This window comes from Gorilla gorilla, chromosome 3 (genome assembly GCF_029281585.2).
Source record: "Gorilla gorilla gorilla isolate KB3781 chromosome 3, NHGRI_mGorGor1-v2.1_pri, whole genome shotgun sequence".
In the NCBI taxonomy this organism is placed as follows: domain Eukaryota; kingdom Metazoa; phylum Chordata; class Mammalia; order Primates; family Hominidae; genus Gorilla; species Gorilla gorilla.
In genome coordinates this window covers 50,564,211-50,584,900 of record NC_073227.2, presented here as the reverse complement: position 1 = coordinate 50,584,900, position 20,690 = coordinate 50,564,211, and the positions used below count along the sequence as shown (strand labels likewise).

The window sequence follows — 20,690 nt, the reverse complement described above, 5'->3', positions numbered from 1 at the left end:
CTTGGTTCAAGTGATTCTCCTGCCTCAGCCTCCCGAGTAGCTGGGATTACAGGCATGTGTCACCATGCCTAGCTAATTTTAAGTATTTTTAGTAGAGACAGGGTTTCCCCAGTTGGCTGGGCTGGTCTTGCACTCCTGACCTCCTGACCTGATCCTGACCTTGCACTCCTGATCCACCTGCCATGGCTTCCCAAAATGCTAGGATTACAGATATGAGCCACCACACCTGGCCCAAACCTCAATTCTTGATTTCTGTGTACCCACAGGCTCAACACTGCATGAAAGCTGCCAAGACTTGGGGCTTCCACCCTCTGAAGCACTAGCCCAAGCTGTACCTTGGCCCCATTTAGTTATGGCTGGAGTGGCTGTGAAACAGGGCACCAAGTCCTAGACTGCACACAGCATGGGGACCCTGGTCTTGGCCCATGAAAACATTTTCTCCTAGGCCTCTGGACCTGTGATGGGAGGGGATGCCATGAAGACCTCTGACATGCCCTGGAGACATTTTTCCCATTATCTTGGGGATTAATATTCGGCTCCTTGTTACTTACGCAAATTTCTGCAGTCAGCTTCAAATTCTCCTCAGAAAATAGGTTTTTCTTTTCTATCACATTGTCAGGCTGCAAATTTTCTGAACGTTTATGCTCTGCTTCTCTTATAAAACTAAATGCCTTTAACAGCACCCAAGTCACCTATTGAATGCTTTGCTGCTTAGAAATTTCTTCCGCCAGATACCCTAAATCATCTCTCTCAAGTTCAAAGTTCCACAAATCTCTAGGGCAGGGGCAAAATGCTGCCAGTCTCTTTGTTAAACATAACAAGAGTCACCTTTTCTCCGGTTCCCAACAAGTTCCTCGTCTGCATCTGAGACTACCTCAGCCTGGACCTTATTGTCCACATCACTATCAGGTTTTAGTCAAAGTCCTTCAAGTCTCTAGGAAGTTCCAAACTTTCCCACATTTTCTTGTCTTGTTCTGAGCCCTCCAAACTGTTTCAACCTCTGCCTATTACCCAATTCCAAAGTGGCTTCCACATTTTTGGGTATCTTTTCAGCAGTGCCCCATTCTACTAGTATCAATTTAATGTATTAGTCTGTTTTCACACTGCTGATAAAGACATACCTGAGACTGGGCAATTTACAGAAGAAAGAGGTTTATTGGACTTACAGTTCCACGTGGCTGGGTAAGCCTCACGATCATGGCAGAAAGCAAGGAAGAGCAAGTCATGTCTTACATGGATGCCAGCAGGCAAAGAGAGCTTGTGCAGGAAAACTCCCCCTTGTAATAACCATCAGATCTTGTGAAATATATTCACTATCACGAGAACAGCACAGGAAAGACCTGCCCCCATGGTTCAATTGCCTTCTATCAGGTCCCTCCTACAACATGTGGGAATTCAAGATGAGATTTGGGTGGGAACACAGCCAAACAATATCGCATAGAAAACCAGGCCTCATTACTTTGGTCAAAACCAGTATCTAACAAAAATATTATTATTGAGTTCAATCACTTGCTCATATTTTTGGACTCTATTTTGGACTTTACTTTGCAGCCAATTGTACCGTTGAAAAGCAGGAGGTGCAGAACTTTCCCCCAAAACAATGCTTTCTTAGCCAGGTCCGAAGGCCAGAGGTCCCAGGAGCAGCAGCAGCAGCAGCAGTGGGTCCCCCAGGAGAACCTCTAAGGTCACACAGGGTGCCCACTGCAGACAGGCTATATTGCATTGTGCCTCCTCCCTGACAACCACCTCCACTTCACGCCAGCCACAGCAAGGAACTTTGACACCAGCATGGATCTCTGCCTGCTGCTGATGACCATGACTGTCGAACAGGTGGTGTTCCATCAGTTCTTTATACCAAGTCCTTTGTGAAGCATTCCACAGAGCATGTGTCAATGGCATGTGTTCACCCGACCTCCAAAATAGAAGAGACTTCAAGACAAATAGGAGATATCATCAACGTGTTTCATCACCTCTGACATCTGAGAGAAAAAAGAAACCTGAGCCTCTACTATTGGATCAAAATTATGTTAACTTAAAGAACCAGATTATAAAAAGCAGAAAGATGAGGGCTCCAAGAGCCAGACTTTAGTCATGATACCCACCATTAGATCATCATTATAATACCTTCAGGGGTTACAGTGTTAGTGCAACTAACACCTGGCCCATACGTCATGGAATTGCACAGGAGGGCACGGGAAAGCCTCATGAATGTCTTACCAAACAGGGAGAGAAATGGAGGCAGAGCGGGAGCTAGGAGCAGTTTTTAGGTCCCTATTGAGATCCACTCCTTCCAAGAGGAGGAAGAGCCACAGAGCTCAGCTCCCTGCAGGTCTAAGTCAAAGAGCCAGTGACTTCCTGTTGAGATGAGCTGGTGGTGCTCCCTACAGAGGCTCCCTGTGTCCAAGGACTACAAGCCCCCTACAAAAGTCTCACAAGTCTTAGAGACAGACCTTATCCAATTCATGAAGCCACTCATTGGAGTGGGCAGATAATTCTGAAAATACAATAAGAAAAGTTGTAACTACAGAGATCAGTGTCAGGGTGGTTGAGGTTGTGAGTGGGCCATCACTGTGAGTGGGACTACTTTGGGAACAGCAGACATCAGAGGGTAAGCCAGGGGTCCCAGAGTCACTAGCTGACCTGAGGCCTTTTCCCAGAGGGATGTCTGGAGGGCTGCCTACCTTTGAGCCATTGGCATGTACACCTCAGTGTGAGTGGCCCCACATTACAACTCTTTCTGGAAAAGGTTATTGACCCTGGACCTTGTGATGAACTTTGAAATGGAATTGAGGAGACCATAAGTGCTCTTCAGGCCAGCCCGGGGCCCAGTGCACACCTGTCCCAGTGTGGGGCCCACCTGAGCAGCAGCCCTGCACACGCTGGATAAAAAGCAAGTGCACTTGTCCTCGTTTGTGTGGCTTGGTGCTAACAAGCTGTCTCTTCACTCCTTCACACCCAAACCAATACTCAATTACATTAGGCCAATAAAATGGCTATATTAGCTTGAATTTACATATATATTTTTCAGTGTCTCGCAGTATGAGAAAAATGATCTTAATAGCCCCATTATCTATCCATGTTATAAATAAACATGTTTAAAACAAGTTAAAGCTACATATGAAAACTCAGAACCTGAATTTTCCACTTAAAACTTGTTAAATGGGAAAAATATTAGGTTGGTGCAAAAGTAATTGTGGTTTTTGCAATTGTTTTTTAATGGCAAAAATCTCAAATTACTTTTGCACCGATCTAATATTTAGATCTGTGTTGAAAATCATAGACTTTTCTCTGTGCAACCTAAGTGCAGGCTACCAGCTCCTAAATAAAGAAGTTCCCTGTATGTGCATGTTATGTAGTTAAACAATTCTGTCTACTCAGGACATTTGGAATGTTAAAGAATTTGTAATTTGTCATTCTGCTTGCTTAAGTGTTCAGATGTGTACACAACCATGAGTTCCCATTCTAGTGGTATGTCTGAGCTGCCCTCCCTGTTCCTTACTCATTAAAGTGATGAATTTTGTAAAAACAAAACAAAAACCCACACAACAAAACGGTGTTATTTTAAAGTTATACTGCCTTTTTCGTGTGTGCATGAGTGTAATATGTATATGTATAATGTGCATTTAGTGTATAGATAGGGTGTTTATTTCAGATGACTGATGGGTTTTGTACTTGTTTTAAATTTGATTTTTTTAAGTTCACAGTGCATTAACATATTACAAATTCAAGGAGTGTAAAAGAAAAGGTTTTGATCCCCTCCCTGTCTTAGAGCCCTCCATTTCCCCTGCCAAAGACAGCCTGTGTGACTAATTTCAAGTGTATCTTTACCGATCTCTTCTATAAATATTGATACATTTATTTTTTCTCTCTTATTTTTACAGAAAGTGAAGCATACTGTACACAGTGCTTCGCACCAGCTTTTCAGTTGACAGTGCATCTCTGAGATTTTTTCATATTCCATAAAAAGCTTCCCTTTGTTTGTAAATGCACCACAATATTTTTAAGCAGCACTACTGATGGGCCTTTGTGTTTCCTAACTCTTTGCTATTAAAACTGGACTGTAGGGGTTGGGTGCAGTAGCTTACGCCTGTAATACCAGCACTTTGGGAGGCCGAGGTGGATGAATCACCTGAGGTCAGGAGTTCAAGACCAGCCTGGCCAACATGGCAAAACCTTGTCTCTACTAAAAATACAAAAATTAGCCAAGAGTGATGACACATGCCTTTAATACCAGCTACTTGGGAGGCTGAGGCAGGAGAATTGCTTGAACCCAGGAGGTGGAGGTTGCAGTGAGCTGAGATTGTGTCACTGCACTCCAAGTGAGCCAAGACTGTGCCGTTGCACTCCAGCCTGGGTGACAGAGTGAGACCCTGTCTCAAAAATCAAAACAAAAAAACAAGTACTGCAAAGTATAAATTTGTACATATAGTATTTTATACCAGTTAAACAGTTAATATAAATTCCTAGAACTGGAATTACTGAATCAAAGTATTTTAAATTTTAAATTTTGCCCAATTGCTTTTCTTTTAGAATTTGTACAGTTTATGTTCTCACAAATGATATATGCTTTACTATTTTCCTACAATTACAACAGCACAAAGTTGTCAAGTTTTATTTTTACCACAATGATACATTTAAATTTCACCTCTCTCATTATGAGGTAAAGTTGAATGTATATATAAAGCCATTTATATTTCCTTACTTGCGAATTGTGTGTTTATATCCTTTGCTCATTGTTGTACTACATTGTTGATCTTTTTGTAAATTGATTTCTGGTAATTCTTTTTATTCCATGGAAATTAGCCTTTATAAGTTGGAAATATTTTTTCCCAGTTTGTCATTTAGCTTTTGACTTTTCTTGCAGAAGTTGGTTGTGTTTTGTTTTGTTTTAAGAGATAATCTCCCTCTGTCACCCAGGCAGGAGTACAGTGGTACCATCATAGCTCACTGCAGCCCCAAACTCCAGAGCTCAAGGGATCCTCCCACTTCTGCCTCCCAAGTAGCTGGGATTACACACCACCAGCTGGTGCATACCACCAGACCTGGCTAATTTTTTAATTTTTTGCAGAGACAGGTCTTGCTGTGTTGCCCAGGCTGGTTTCAAACTCCTGGCCTCAAGCAGTCTTCCTGCCTCAGCCTCCCAAAGGTGCTGGGATTACAGGTGTGAGCTACTGCACCCGGCCTGTTGCCATAGTTTTTGCTATGCAGAAATATTTAGATTTATGTAGTCAGATTTATATATTATGTTTTCTGAATTATATATGATACCTAAGCTTTTTCCATTCCTAATTTAAAAAAAAAAATGTTTCACATATCTTTAGTACATTTATAAAACCATTGATCCATCTGGAGTTTATTTTGGTTTACAAGGTGAAAAGTATGGATTCAGCTCTTTTCTTCCTTTTCTCTGGTGGCTCTCCTGTTGACATGAATTTTGAATTTAAAAAAAAGTCTTAGTACATACTGTCATATGCAATGACAACTATACTGATTAAGCCATATATTCTTTGAATATTTTAATTTTTATTGCTATAGAGATTCATTTTTGTATGATCAGAAAATGACTAGTTACAATGTATCATAACTTTTAAGTCAGCCTAAAGAAGCTGCAAATTATACGACATTGTGGGTTCCCTGCTCTGTTCTCCTTACCTTAACTGTGATACTCCCTGCCTTATTGCTTCTTGCAAAATACCATAACGTCATTGTCTCCTTGGGAGCAAAGTGACACTCAAAAATTACTAGGCAAAGATGTAACCAAATGTTGATGTTGGCTTGCATTTTTATTTGTGAAAGTTTGACTAACAGTCCTATTATTTTTACTTTTAATGTGATGGTTCTTATTTTTAACTGATATGAGCTTGCAAATTTTATCTGTTTATTTTTACTAAAAGTAAATATTTTGTAAAATTTTGGAGAGGAGTGGTGGAAGCTCCATGCCTGAGTTATCCAACCCAGGCTGTCTGATTAGAGGATGAGTTGTTTCTGGTTTTTGTTACTGTTTTTTTTGTTTTTATTTTTGTTTTTGTTTTTGAGACGTAGTCTTGCTCTGTTACCCAGGCTGGAGTGGAGTCCAGTGGTGCAGTTTCGGCTCACCGCAACCTCCACCTCCCAGGTTCAAGCGATTCTCATGCCTCAGCCTCCCGAGTAGCTGGGACCACACCCGACTAATTTTTATATTTTTAGTAGAGATGGGGTTTCATCATGTTGGCCAGGCTGGTCTCGAACTCCTGACCTCAGGTGATCTGTTCACCTCAGCCTCCCAAAGTGCTGGGATTACAGACATAAGCCACCGTGCCTAGCCTGTTTTGGGGTTTTTTAAATTATCTTGGGAAGGAAGCCACTTTCTAGAAGAAGAGTTCTTTAGCATTATCCCTGACAGAACCTTCATTACTGAATGGAAAATGGGGTATGTCCATGTAAATATCTCAATTGCATATCCAGAGCTACTCAAATATAAATATGTTTGAAAATTAAGTCAATTATAGTAACTGATTTATAAAATGAAAGAATTATTGGTGAGATTAATAAGGCATGTCTTCAGATTTAAACAGCTTTTAGTCTGGAATTCTTTGGGAAGAAAATAGACTTCTTGCAAGATGTTACTGTGAATATTCCTTGACATTTGTTTAACAAGTAGAAAAGTATAGCTACAAACCGTTTATGAATGTATTTTAATAGGAAAATTTCATAAAGCCCCAAGTAATGAACTCTTTTTAATTAATGGTGATATTTGGAGGATAAATATATGCTATCTTTTTCTTAGATTTTTTTCCTTCCATCTTCAGAATTGGAGAAATAATGATAATGATGATGATGACGTGTTCACTTTGGCCCCCAAGGATATTTTGATCATTCTAAACTACTACCTGCTAAGAAAGATGTATTTTCTTAACGATTTGGAGACTTAATAGAGCAAGTTACTACATGTAGATATGTGTTCCATTATAAACATTCTAACTTCCTCCTTAAGTTTACTGGAGAAATGTGTTTCATTGAAGATACTATGTATGTTCTCTTCTTTCAAATTCTGTTTTCTTCAAAGAGTTTTCCATCCTGTCAAGCTGCTGCCTTTACAATATGACAGTCTTGATATCTGACATGTTGACATTGATAATACTCTTTGTAACCTGTTAATGTTGTGATCAAAAGCTTTCTGGATTATAATTGTTTAGTATTGGACACATTTTTTTCCCTCAGTGGAATCTGAAATTTTCTTCTGTGCACTAAACCTCAAATGTATATATTTTCACTAAATTTTGCAAACTATACCCTTTTCTTTTGACATTCCCACTTGTGTTCCTTGTTTTTCCTTTGAATCTCAGTATTTTTATGTTAAATTGTATGGCCGTGAGATAAATGATAGCTAGTTTGCAGAGATAATTGACTCCATTTATATCATATGAAGTACATAATACATTTGCTCATCTGAAGATAGCCACAACACAAAAATTCCATACTTTTATTATTTGTTCTTATATTTACAGAACAAATGTAATATGTTTATAAATATTTGCTCAGGTATTAATGATAGATATTGATATAATCTGTAAATGGTTTATTCATGTTCTTATATTTCATATGGTTTTCATCACTACATATAAAGATTTCTCATGACTCAAATAGAAGAATATTTTGTATAATAGCTTTCGTTAATTCTTAGAATCCTAAAAATTGAAAATATTATGGAAGTGGAAGAAATTCAATTCCAGGTGTTTTAATAGTTTTAGTTTTATATTTTTACAAATTTCGTGTGGCTGCAATATAATTTAACTCCAGAAAAAATGAACTATAAAATACTATTTTTCATTACACTGCAAACATCTTTCACATTTTAGAATGCTTGAATATATTTTGTGATACAATCATGAAATCTGTGATGTCTTATTTAGAAATGCAGGCCAAATTACATTTAATTTATTAAGGGTTTGGAGACATAACACTTTACTCATAAAGTACATTAACAAATAGATCAGTGGGCTGGTATAAATGAACTGGGTTTACTCTATTTTTTACCCCCTTCAGGCAGAACTCACAGTTTGGAGACGAAAAAACATTTAGTGATTCATCATTGCTGGAAAATCTCCAAAATAATCATGTAAGTTACATAAAACCATTGTCTTTTTGTTAGTGAATAAAAACTAATGAATGTTTCTCTGAACTATCTTCTATGTTTACATGTTTCTCTTTTTTTACTTTCATGATCTTTTATTTATTTATTTATTTATTTAGTTAGTTAGTTATTTGAGACAGAGTCTCACTCTGTCGCCGGGGCTGGAGTGCAATGGCGTGATTTTGGCTCACTGCAACCTCTGCCTCCCAGAATCAAGCCATTTCTCCTGCCTCAGCCTCCTCAGTAGCTGGGATTACAGGCACTCGCCACCACACCCGGCTAATTTTTGTATTTTAGTAGAGACAGGGTTTCGCCATGTTGGTCAGGCTGGTCTTAAACTCCTGACCTCAGGTGATCCACCCCCTCAGCCTCCCAAAGTGCTGGGATTATAGGCATGAGTCACCGTGCCTGGCCTCATGATCATTTTTAATAATTATCAAAATCTATGCCAAATCCTTTTTACTTGGCCAACATTAATTCGTGGTGGTTATTAATTTGATTTTAATATTATCATTCATCAATATTCTTTCTTTTCAAATTGTTTCATTTTAAATGATTATTGAACCTTCTGTGATACAATTCAATATTAACAATTTTAGAAATAAGTTATCTGCTCAGTACCATAGGCTAAATATACAATAGAAACTCTGGCTTCTGCCACCCAATGTGAAAATCCTGCTTATGAAGTTACTGACTGTATTAGGGTTCTCTAGGGGGGCAGAACTAGTAGGATAGATTAGATAGATAGATAGATAGATAGATAGATAGATAGATAGATAGATAGATAGATAGATAGACAGACAGACAGACAGACAGACAGACAGACAGACAGACAGACAGACAGACAAAGGGGAGTTTATTAAGTCATATTAACTCACACAATCCCACAATAGGCCGTCTGCACACTGAGGAGCAAGGAAGCCAGTCCAAGTCCCAAAGCTGAAAAACTTGGAGTTCAATGTTTGAGGGCAGGAAGCATCCTGCAAGGGAGAGATGTAGGCTGGGAGGCTAAGCCAGTCTAGCCTTTTCACAGTTTTCTGCCTGCTTTATATTCTGGCCACGCTGGCAGCTGATTAGATGATCTGCCTTCCCCATCCCACTTACTCAAATGTTAATCTCCTTTGGCAACACCCTCACAGACACACCCCCAGGATCAACACTTTGCATCCTTCAGTCAAGTTGACACTCAGTATTAACCATCACACTGACACTTACTCAGTTTTCATAAGATCAAGTTATACAGTCTTCTGGAGTTAAACCCTGGAACTTTTTCTCATAACCACTTCAAGCCCAGTATGTCCCAACTTGAACTCATGATTGTTACCCTCAAACATGCATCTTCTCTAGCACAGGTGGACTTGTCACTTTTGCCCAAGTAAATCATACCATCACCTATCTTGTGACTCTTCCTAGGAATTAGAGGGTTGTCTTTGATGCCTTCTTTTCTCTCCGTGTCCAGATCTCTGAGTCACCAAGCCCTTGCCGGCACTGATTGCTAGAATCTATCTTGGGTGTCGGCTGCAGTTAATCCTCATTTTCACCACCCCAGTCCAGACCTCCAGCACCCACTCTGTGGATTCCTGTGGTAGCCTCCTGGCCAGTCTCCTGGGTTCCATTTTTACTGCTCTCCAGTTATTGTTGCCCATGACAGCTGAAAAATGCAAATGGAAATCAAGTCCCCTCACTATCCTGTTTAAGCCTATTCTCTGCGTTCTCTCTTCACTCATAAAGTAACATGATCTGGCCCCTGCCTAAGCTGTAACCCTCACTTTGAGCTCCTTTCTCCTCATCCCACTGGCTGCCTTTTATTTTCTAAAACACATCATTTTTTTCCTTCTTTACGACCTTTCCTGCTTGATGGAAAGCACTTTGCTCAATTCTTCATGAGGCTAAAACTTCATCAGCTCAAATATTACATTATCTTGAGAATAACCACAGACTCGCTCAAGTCACATTACATGATATTTGCATATTCCCTTCTTTACAGTGCTTGTCTTGCTATAAGTAAACAATACGTGTATATTTATTTGTGTTCGGTCTTCCCCACAACGCCAAGCTTCACATGGCAGGGACCATGTCTGTTTAGTCCACTGTTCTAGCTTGAACACAGTTTTTTCAAATAATGTTCTGATATATCTCCCTAGTCACTTCACATTATTATTATTTTTTTTTTTTTTGCCCAAGAGCATAGAGAAATGTTTTTCCTTTATTAAATTGAATGATGTTTCTCTTTATTGAGAGCCAGACAGGAAGATATTTAATTTAAAATATCTGGCTTCTCTCCTATAAACCCTAAGCTCCGTGCAGAAAGGATACACCCTTCTGTCTTCTCAGGCTGTGAGAGTCCCCTGGACATAGGAGTTGTTCATAATTTTTTTATTCATTAAAATATGAATAAAGTTACCATTTTTGGAGAGGAAAGACAAAGCATTATAGAAAAATCCTCAATCATTATCACCCCAACGCAAAGTATATCCCCAATGCAGTAAGATTGCATGCCTAAAATTTAAATCTGATCAGGAATTACAACTAGGTAAATGAACATCTTCGAATTTTTATCCTGTCCTCCAACGACAAGATTCAGCTGCATCTGCCTTTCTCACTATACTATTTCTATTTGACAACACCAAGTTGTCTTGTATAAATGTTTAGAAAATGAATGAAAGAGTAGAAAAATAATTTGAATTAAAAAACACATTTTCTTTATAATTGACGTTGGCTTCTTAGTTGGCTGTAATCCCACACCCCCAGTGTATAACAGCTCTGTTTTTATGGGGTTTTGTTTGTTTATCTTGTTTGTTTTGTTTTGTTTTGAGACGGAGTCTCACTCTCTTGTCCAGGCTAGAGTACAGTGTTGCAATCTCAGCTCACTGCAACCTCTGCCTCCCGCCTCCCGGGTTCAAGCGATTCTCCTGACTCAGCTTCCCGAATAGCTGGCATTACAGGCGCCTGCCACCACGCCTGGCTAGTTTTTGTATTTTCAGTAGAGACGGGGTTTCACCAGGCTGGTCTCAAACTCCTGACCTTAGGCGATCCACCCGCCTCGGCCTCCCAAAGTGCTGGGATTACAGGTGTGAGCTACCATGTCTGGCCAGCAGCTATGTTCTTAATAGACATGAAGTAATATTACTATCAGTGTCAAAATGTTCACATGAGAAGGGCTTAAATTATGTGTTTATTTTTCACAGCCGACTGCACCTATAATATGTGAATTTCTTACAATGATGGCAGTCTGTCACACAGCAGTGCCAGAGCGAGAAGGTGATAAGATTATTTATCAAGCAGCATCTCCAGGTACAAATGAAGCAATTGTAAAGTTTTTTTTTGTGGAAAATTGTTCTGAATGTAAAAGTCAATTTAATTTTAAAAAGATAGCCAAATTGAGTGTTTTTTAGATAAAAATTTTTATTTACCAATTAGAAAAACCTTGGCTTTCCAGGTTAAATATATACGTGATATTTTAAAATGTGTAACTTTGTATATGTAATTTTTGGCATATTACATAAGTTACATGAAAATGTGAATAGCATAATTCTCATAAGTGAAAAATGTACTTTTTTACATACACGTAATAATTTTTCGCTTCTTTATAAATACCTAAGAACTCTTAGTCAAGCTGATTTTGCACAGGTACAAATAGGAAAAGGAAGAAGTGTTCACCTGAATATAGTAAGCTTATATAACTTTAGAACACCAATTTTGCCTTCCTCTTTTGTTAATGATAATAAAGAAGTTTGTGTATTTATTTGGGTGAGGAAAGTTTTACGCATTTGAAGGGATTCCATAAAATAATATTAGTACAGCTATCAATATTAAGTACTTAGGCTTAATTTTAGATCTATTTTCAATGTAAAGTTGGGCAGATAGTCAGTTTGATGAACACTTTGTTAGAAGTGTTTTAAACTGCATTCTAAGCCAGCATCTGTGACTTATAGGATATACTAAATTCCTTAAAAGCATAAGAATTGTTATGTCTCATATCATTAGGGTAGAAACTGTGTGATGTTTTCTTATGCCATACTCTACTCTAGCAATAAAAAGGTTTTATTTAACATGATGAAATTCATAGACATTAAAATCTTTAGTTCATTTAAAGCTTGTTTAAACTGAATCCTCAATTAGCAATATTAGTTTCTCTAGACTCAACATTTTAGGAGGAAAAGGATAAAAGCTTAGAAGGCAATTTTCTCTGATTCCTTTTGAGAAAGTTTTCTAGCAAATACACTGGATGAAGGGGGTACATTTAAATTAAGCTTCTTAGGAATTTGTGACTAACAGTGAGACTTGACATTTCGGAAATGTAACTCTGAGTTCTATATGTGTCTCCAACACTTAAGATTATTATCCTCATTTCTTTGGAATTGTCATGTAATTTTAAAATAATTGGATTAATAACATGAGCTAGAATAAAAAGAACTTTAATTAAACAGAAAATTATATTACCTTAATGTACTTCTCTTGTACTGAGAATATTTTTTTTTCAATCATGTATTTGCTTTTACCTCTTTTTCTAAAACAGATGAGGGAGCATTGGTCAGAGCAGCCAAGCAATTGAATTTTGTTTTCACTGGAAGAACACCCGACTCGGTGATTATAGATTCAGTAAGTTAGTTGTTTTTAAGGTTCTTTTTAATCCAAGTAATACATTTGCATAGCTTCAAAGATAAAGTAATACCAAAAGGCTCATAGTAAAATAGAGGTTCCCCACTCCAGAAGCAACCACTGGGTGTTCTTTTAGCTATTTCTTTAGACATTTATACATCTCATATTTTAAAAAAAAAAAAAAAGGTGACTATTAATGCATGTTTTGACTCTTCAATTTTAATGTATCTTCTGATTCTGTTACATGAGGGTGTATCTCTTGAATCACCATCCTTTTAGTTTATCCTTCCTCATACTCTAAAATTATTATGATTTTATTCCAATTTTTAGTTAAATACTCAGTCCCAAGTTTTAAAGTGGGCAAAAGACTTGAGCCAACATTTCACAAGAGAAGCTATATGGATGGCCAATAAGCATGTGAAAAAACATTGTTAGTCATTGGGGAGATACAATTAAGACCACAGTGAGATAGCACTACATACCTACCCAAGTGATTCTCCCACCTCAGCCTCCCAAAGCACTGGGATTACAGGCATGAACCACTGCACCTGGCCACTTTTTCTTTTATTTTCTAAAGACTCAGTTTTAAAAATGGATAGCACCGAATGTTAATGAGTATGTAGAACAAGTGGAATACTCATATACTGCTAGCAGATGTGTAAAGTGGTAAAGTCCCTTTGGAAAACCTTACAGAGTTGTCTAATTGAGGTAAACTTACACCTGAGCCAGCAATTGTGCTCATAGTTATACAGCAGAAATGGAAGTTTCTGTTTCTAAAAAGACTTGTAACAAAATGCTCCTATCAGCTTTAGTCAGAGTAGCCAAAAACTAGAAACCAAACCAAATGCCCATCAATAGAAGAATGGATAAACAAATTGTGATATAGTCTCACAATGGAACATCTAAACAATAAAAAAGAGTGAGTTATTGATTCATCAACAGCATGGATGAAAAATGAATCAAAACATGAATCAAAAACATTATGCCGAGCAAAAAAAAAAAAGCCAGACCCAAAGGAGTGCATCCTTTTTAATTTCATTTTTATGCAGCTCAAGATCAGGAAAAAGTGATTTATGGTGATAGAATTCAGAACAGTGGTTGCCTCAGGGCAGGGAAGAGATTGATTGAAAAAGGGCACAAGGGAATTTATAGGATGGTGGGAATATTTTATATCTTGATTGGGGTGCTAATTACCAAACTATACAATTTTCATTTGACTCTGTGTTAAAGGTCTGTGCATTTTATTATATATAAATTATGTCTCATTTAAAAATTATTATTTAGTTTCTGTGTAGTATTGCCTTCTATTTTACCTGTACAGTATTCATAGCTGAACATCGTTGTATTTGGTAATTATTTTTTTGTTTTTTAAATTTTGTGTTTACCAACACCAATTATTTTTTTTAGAGATGGGGTCTTGCTCTGTCACCCAGGCTGGAGTGCAGTAGTGCAGTCATAGCTAACCATAGCCTTGAACCCCTGGGCTCAAGTGACCCTCCTGCCTCAGCCTCTAAAATAGCTGAGATTATAGATAGGCATGTGCCACCGCACCTGATATTTTTTTAAATTTATTTTTTTAATAGAGATGGGGTCTTGCTATATTGCCAAGGCTGGTCTTGAACTCCTGAGCTCCTTTGATTCTCCCACCTCAGCCTCCCAAAGCACTGGGATTACAGGCATGGCCACCAGACCTGGCCACTTTTTCCATCATTTTCTAAAGATAAATCTCTTACCTGTTTGTTTCATTGCTTCCCTTTCCCCCCCCCCCCATTATCTATATTAATTGTTCCCATACTTTCTAGTATACTTTTCTCAATACAGTCACACCACATAATCTGTTCATTGGCAGTTCTTTCCTTACGACATCCCTTTTGAAGCCCTCCATTGTCTTGTCTGGACAGGTTATATTCTAAGAACTCTTCAGTGACACTTTTTAATTTTCCTTTTGGTTTTCTCCTGTTTGGGATTTTCTGTTTCCTGTAACTCAATTTACATAAAAGTTAGTAAGCTCCCTTCCATATTTCAGTAGGGAAAATTTGTTTGTGTTGGCATTTTTTACAGTAAAATTTTATGACTAGGATTTATTTCCTAGAAGCTTAAGACTTTTCCAACTGTATGTAATTATATATTCCTTTTCTTCTTAGCTGGGGCAGGAAGAAAGATACGAATTGCTCAATGTCTTGGAGTTTACCAGGTAAAACATCTGCTCAGTGATTTGTATGGATAAGATAAATTTATATCCATTTTTATTTTTTCCCTTTTGAATAACTAGAAAGTATGTTTTGTTTTTATTTAACTAAATTTGTTTAGACAAAATATTAAATCAAAATCTTTAGTACATTTTTTATTCTCATTATCTGTAGATAAATTACAAACCACTTTCTTCGGAGTATTGCAATGCGTGACTACTGGTAGCAGTTTTAAAGTCTTTTTGAAAGTTGATCTCATGGAGGTAAAGAGTAGAATGATAGATACCAGAGGCTGGGAAGGATGTGTGAGTGGGAGGGGAAGAGATAAAGAGAGGTTGGTTAATGGGTATGAACATACAGTTATGTTGAAGAAGTAAATTCTGATGTTTGATAATAAAGTAGGGTAACTATAGTTAACAACAATGTGTTGTATATTTCAAAATACTAGAAGAGAGGACTTAAAATGTTCCCAGACATACAAGTGATAAATAATCAAGATCTTGCATATCCCAAACACCCCAATTTGATCATTATAAATTCTGTGCATCTAACAAAATATCACGTATACCCCATAAATATGTACAAATACTGTGTATCAATTTTAAAATTTAGAAAAAGAAATCGTTTTGAAATATAGCTGCCTGATTCACAAGCCCAGCGTATACGGCCATGCGTCTTATGGCTGGTGATCTGGAAACACAGTTATGTTTAGAGGCATCAGATTTATATGGAGTGGAGATGAGTCGGGATCAGGAAGCCGGCATTCTAATTGTATGCTCATTGTATCTAATTGTCTTCAGGATTTGAAAAACCGTATTCCTGTCTCTGTTAAGTATAAGACCAGTTACCATCTATTAGGAAAGGACAGAAAGCAAAGTGATTGTCCTACTTATTTTATTTCTTAAGGTCGAATAATAGATCCCTTCAGTTATAATCAGTGATAAGTCTGTGAGTTTTCAGCCTTTTACTCCCACATGACAATGTAACCTGCTTACCTGCATTCTTGAGGCAGAGAGGCCCTTGCTGCAGGGTCTTTAAAGACCGCATGACCATTCACAGGACACTTCACAGAATTAAGGCCATGAGGAAGTAATGCTGCTGTTCAAGGAAATAAGTGTCCATCATTTTTTGTGAACTTTCTTCTGCATAAGGCAAACTTGTACATTGCTTAGGAAAGGCATTTCTCTTTCTGTGCCAACTTTTGTTGCTGTCTTGATTAGGAGTGACCATATGCCAGTGGTTAATAACAAAAATAATGCAGTCTGTCTGACTTATTATTTAAAGCTTTTTTTAACTTAGATACTCTGAAAAGCCCAAAGAAGATGAATACATTGAGTAAACAGAATGGAGTATTTTCAAAGTGCACTCCTCATCTCTTTCTTTTCATGTCAGAGTGATTGCTTTTCCCAAGCTTTTTTGTATTATATCTGTAGACTGTCATTAAGTAGTCTATTAATTGCCATTTAGATATGTTTTTTAAACCACACTTAGAAAGCACTATGCTAGGTGATGAGTGCCATGAAGAAAAAAAAAAAGCAGGGTTGGGAGTTTCCGTTCTTTCAGGATTCAATGATGAAGGTGGGTTTAAGAATGAACATGAGAAAAGTGAATATGATGCTGTTAAATAGTCCCTATGAAAGACATTAGTGGTTTAGACTAGGATGATGGTAGTGAAAATAAAAGGAAGTTAATAGAATCCATGTACCTCTTAGAGGAATATCTGAGAGACTTTGTGAGGGATTGGCAGTAGAAGGCGAAACGAGGAAGGGGTGAGGGTCTCTGGCATGAACAACTGGGTAGATAGAGATATCATTTACACAGATGGCAGAAGTGGGAATAGGAATAGATGTGGAGGTTGAAATGTTTGAAGTCTTAGGTTTTAGATGACTGTGAGACATACAAACAGAGCTATCAGGCAAGCAGTTGAATATAAGGGCCTGAAACGAGAAATCTATGGCTGAAATAGCAATTTGGCAGTCAGTGGTTGGTAAGTGGTATTTGAAGTCATAAAACTGAATGGGATCTCCTGAAGAGAAGATATAAAATGAGGGGGAAATGGAAGGCTGAAGATTAAGCCATGAGGGTAAAGGTTGATTAGAAAAAGAGGAATCAGCAAAAGAGACAACCTTGTTGTTAAAGATGTAGAGGACAGAGAGAGGGTCATAGCACAGAGCCAGGAGAAGAGGATTCAAGGAGAGAGTGGTCATCTGTGTCGGAGACTGCTGCAAGGTTAGGTAAGAAGTTTGAGAAGTATTTGTTGAATGTAGCTATTCATTGTAATGGTGAGGAGAGAAGAAAAAGGAAAAGACTGGGAATGAAGGGGATAGATGAGTGATGGTTTAGAGAAGGTGAAATGTGAAAGAGTTGAAAAGGGATGTGGCTTAATGGAGGAGTGGTTGCATCAGGTGAGTTTTTTTGTTTTTTTTTTATTATACTTTAAGTTTTAGGGTACAGGTGCACAACGTGCAGGTTTGTTACATACGTATACATGAGCCATGTTGGTGTGCTGCACCCACTAACTCGTCATTTAGCGTTGGGTATATCTCCTAATGCTATCCCTCCCCCCTCCCCCCACCCCACAACAGTCCCCGGTGTGTGATGTTCCTCTTCCTGTGTCCATGTGTTCTCATTGTTCAATTCCCACCTGTAAGTGAGAACATGCGGTGTTTGGTTTTTTGTCCTTGCAATAGTTTGCTGAGAATGATGGTTTCCAGCTTCATCCATGTCCCTACAAAGGACATGAACTCATCATTTTTTATGGCTGCGGGGCGAGAACAGAGTATGTTAAATGCTTATGAACAGGATCCTTACAGAAGGAGAAGAGGCAGATTCTGGGGAGAACAGCATAACCTTTGGACCGAGGTTACTGAGAAAGTGAGATGAGAGGAGGTTCACAGGCATGTATGTGTAAGGAAGGCCTCTGATAGGAGGAAAATGTTTCTTCCATCATATCAAGAAAAAAGATGGAGGAGATGGTGCACACATAGATATGCAGGTTTTAATGGCAGAAAGAAAAGGGATTTCTTCCCACCCCCAAACCGAGACAGAGTGTCGCTCTGTTACCCAGGCTGGAGTACAGTGGCTCGATCTCAGCTCACTGCAACCTCCGCCTCCCAGGTTCAAGCTATTCTCATGCCTCAGCCTCCTAAGTAGCTGGGATTGCAGGTGCACATCACCATGCCTGACTAATCTTTGAATTTTTAGTAGAGATAGGGTTTCACCATGTTGGCCAGGCTGGTCTCGAACTCCTGACCTCAAATGATCCCCCTGCCTCAGCCTCCCAAAGTGCTGGGATTACAGGCGTAAGCCACCATACCCAGGCAAAAAGGGATTTCTTATCTGAGGTTTTTATCAAGGTGAATTTTTGTCAAGGTTCTGGGGTAAGGAGGGAACGCGGGAGACTTGGAGAATGGAGAAGGTGTGCTGTAGCCCTGCACAGGGCAAGAGAGCAAGCTTGTTGGAATGTGCTAGGTTACTGGGCAGTAAGGAGCACCCAGTTGGTGTTGTATATCATGTGTTTGCTAATCTCTATGGCCGGGTAACTTTTCTTCAGCAATATCTACCTACTTTGATGTAACACAAAAGAGAGTTCTCATTCACCCAATATTTGGAGGTTTCACCAGGAAAAGAGAAGAGCAAGGACATTGATGAGTTTGGGACCACATTATCAAAGCTGGTGTAAAAGAGGCATGAATCAGGAAGGGCTAACGTAGAATGTATAGGTGTCATTACAAAGGAGGCCCAATTAAATGTATTCCTGATGTACAGGGATAGAGATTGGGGTAGTAATACCAGGAGCATTATGGATGAAGAAAGAGGGAACTTAAATATTCCTTTTTTTTTTTTTTTTTTTGAGACAGAGTCTCGCCCTGTCACCCAGGCTGGAGTGCAGTGGTGCAATCTCGGTTCACTGCAACCTCCACCTCCCAGGTTCAAGCGATTCTTCTGCTTCAGCTTCCTGAGTAGCTGGGATTACAGGCACGTGATACCATGCCTGGCTAATTTTTGTATTTTTAGTAGAGACAGGGTTTCACCATGTTGGTCAGGCTGATCTCGAACTCCTGACCTTGTGATCCGCCCGCCTCGGCCTCCCAAAGTGCTGGAATTACAGGCATGAGCCACCATGCCAGGCCGGGAACTGAAATATTTCTAAATACCTCTGAAAGAAACTCCTGACTGTACACATGATACCATAACTGACTGCTTCTGCATATTGAACTCATCTCAGTTTTTTAGCTGGTAAAACAAATAGATACAGACATTTGAGTAGTCCTCTTCTGCCCTCAGTTGTGAGGAGGATGCTTGCACACTCATGGTCCAAATGAGTCCTATCCTTTGTAATGCTGTCTCAGTTTCTTCCATTCAGTGTTGTTTGCTATCTCTTTTTACTAATGCATTGAAAGATGTACATTTGACAGACAGTTCTTATTAAACTATGTCATCAACAGTATTAAAATATTTGTGCTCATTAGCTTAATTTTGCTGCATAAATTAAGTTTTTAGCATGATGCCAGTGGTTTGCTAGTCATCATTGAAAAACTAGTTGTGAATGCTTAAGTTGTTTTTTAAAGTACTAGTATTTGCCTTCATGTGTGATGGGGTGTCACTGATTATCGTTTGTATTTTTAATAACAATTGATTTGTATTGATATTTCTATTTTTCATAAAAACTATAACAATTTATCCTTTAAGAAACCAACTTAAATATTTTTTCAAATCCGAAAACATTGAACTTTACTCTGGTGGGTATGAGCTCTTGTAGGTTTCTTAGGAACTATTTTGTCAACTATTCCACTAGAACAGTAGATGGTACCCTGGTGCCTTAAAAGCATAATGTAACTTTTACAGGTGCCCAACTGTACACCCAAGGGATAGTTTGTATATATGGAAGGTTAGGGCTCATGATTTGGTCAGATTTATTTTTTTACTGTGAATATTAAAATATGTGAGGCATGACAAACACATAGATGCATATCCTTGGTATGATGACACATTATGCAAAACCTCTTTCTTTCAGTGCTAGGAAAAGAATGTCAGTGATTGTTCGCACTCCATCTGGGAAGTTACGACTCTACTGCAAAGGAGCTGTAAGTTTTTATTTTTATTTTTTACAGTTTTAATTTATGATGGTTTATAATGTATATGTTAGGCATTCTATGGAAATGTAGCACAGATGTTTAACATGAAGTTGCTGACATCCACTTTTATTGGTGTTTTATAGTAATAGTGTTCAGCCTCTTCTGGTGAAATGTGGAATTCCTTCTGGGTAAATTTGGTGCTTTGAAAAAGTTTGGCCTGGGTTATTTTTATAATTCAATTTTTGATACATAATATTTGAGGTTTATACTATATAAACTGTTAGAAGACAGTTAAATACAGAAAATATTTAAACATTGTATTAGAATGGGATTGACTCTAGTTTGAATCTAATTTTTTAAGAGCATAGAAATGGGGGAAAATTAGATCACAGTTACTTCCATAATTATGTCATGGGACTAATTTGTCTTGCATTGTTTTAATTATAACAATTTCTGACTTGGCTTTGGTATATTGGCAGCTTATATTGACAGAAATAGTAATATGTTATTCTAACTGAATTTTTCCAGTTAAATATATTTATACTCATGGGAAAATGAGAAATCTGACCAGGGCCCTTTTTTTTAATTGAGATGAGTCAGCATTTTCCTTCTGAACTGTTCTTTCCATTTACCTAGTTTATAACCTTCCCAACTTGGAACATTCCTATTTTGAATAGAATCAACAACCTTGCTTTATCTCATAGAAAC

The 20,690-nt window shown here is 38.1% G+C and overlaps 1 protein-coding gene across 5 annotated transcripts in view; it reads left to right on the top strand.

Moving 5' to 3' along the window:
• ATP8A1 (ATPase phospholipid transporting 8A1) overlaps positions 1-20,690 on the top strand; it is a 247,709-nt gene that overhangs the window by 93,039 nt on the left and 133,980 nt on the right. For all 5 annotated transcript variants that reach the window (XM_019025804.4, XM_055384700.2, XM_019025805.4 and 2 more), the window contains 5 exons: positions 8,026-8,098; positions 11,302-11,407; positions 12,633-12,715; positions 14,860-14,909; positions 19,922-19,991. In XM_019025804.4, coding sequence (XP_018881349.2) covers positions 8,026-8,098; positions 11,302-11,407; positions 12,633-12,715; positions 14,860-14,909; positions 19,922-19,991 — 382 coding nt within the window. The remainder of the gene's footprint in view (positions 1-8,025; positions 8,099-11,301; positions 11,408-12,632; positions 12,716-14,859; positions 14,910-19,921; positions 19,992-20,690) is intronic.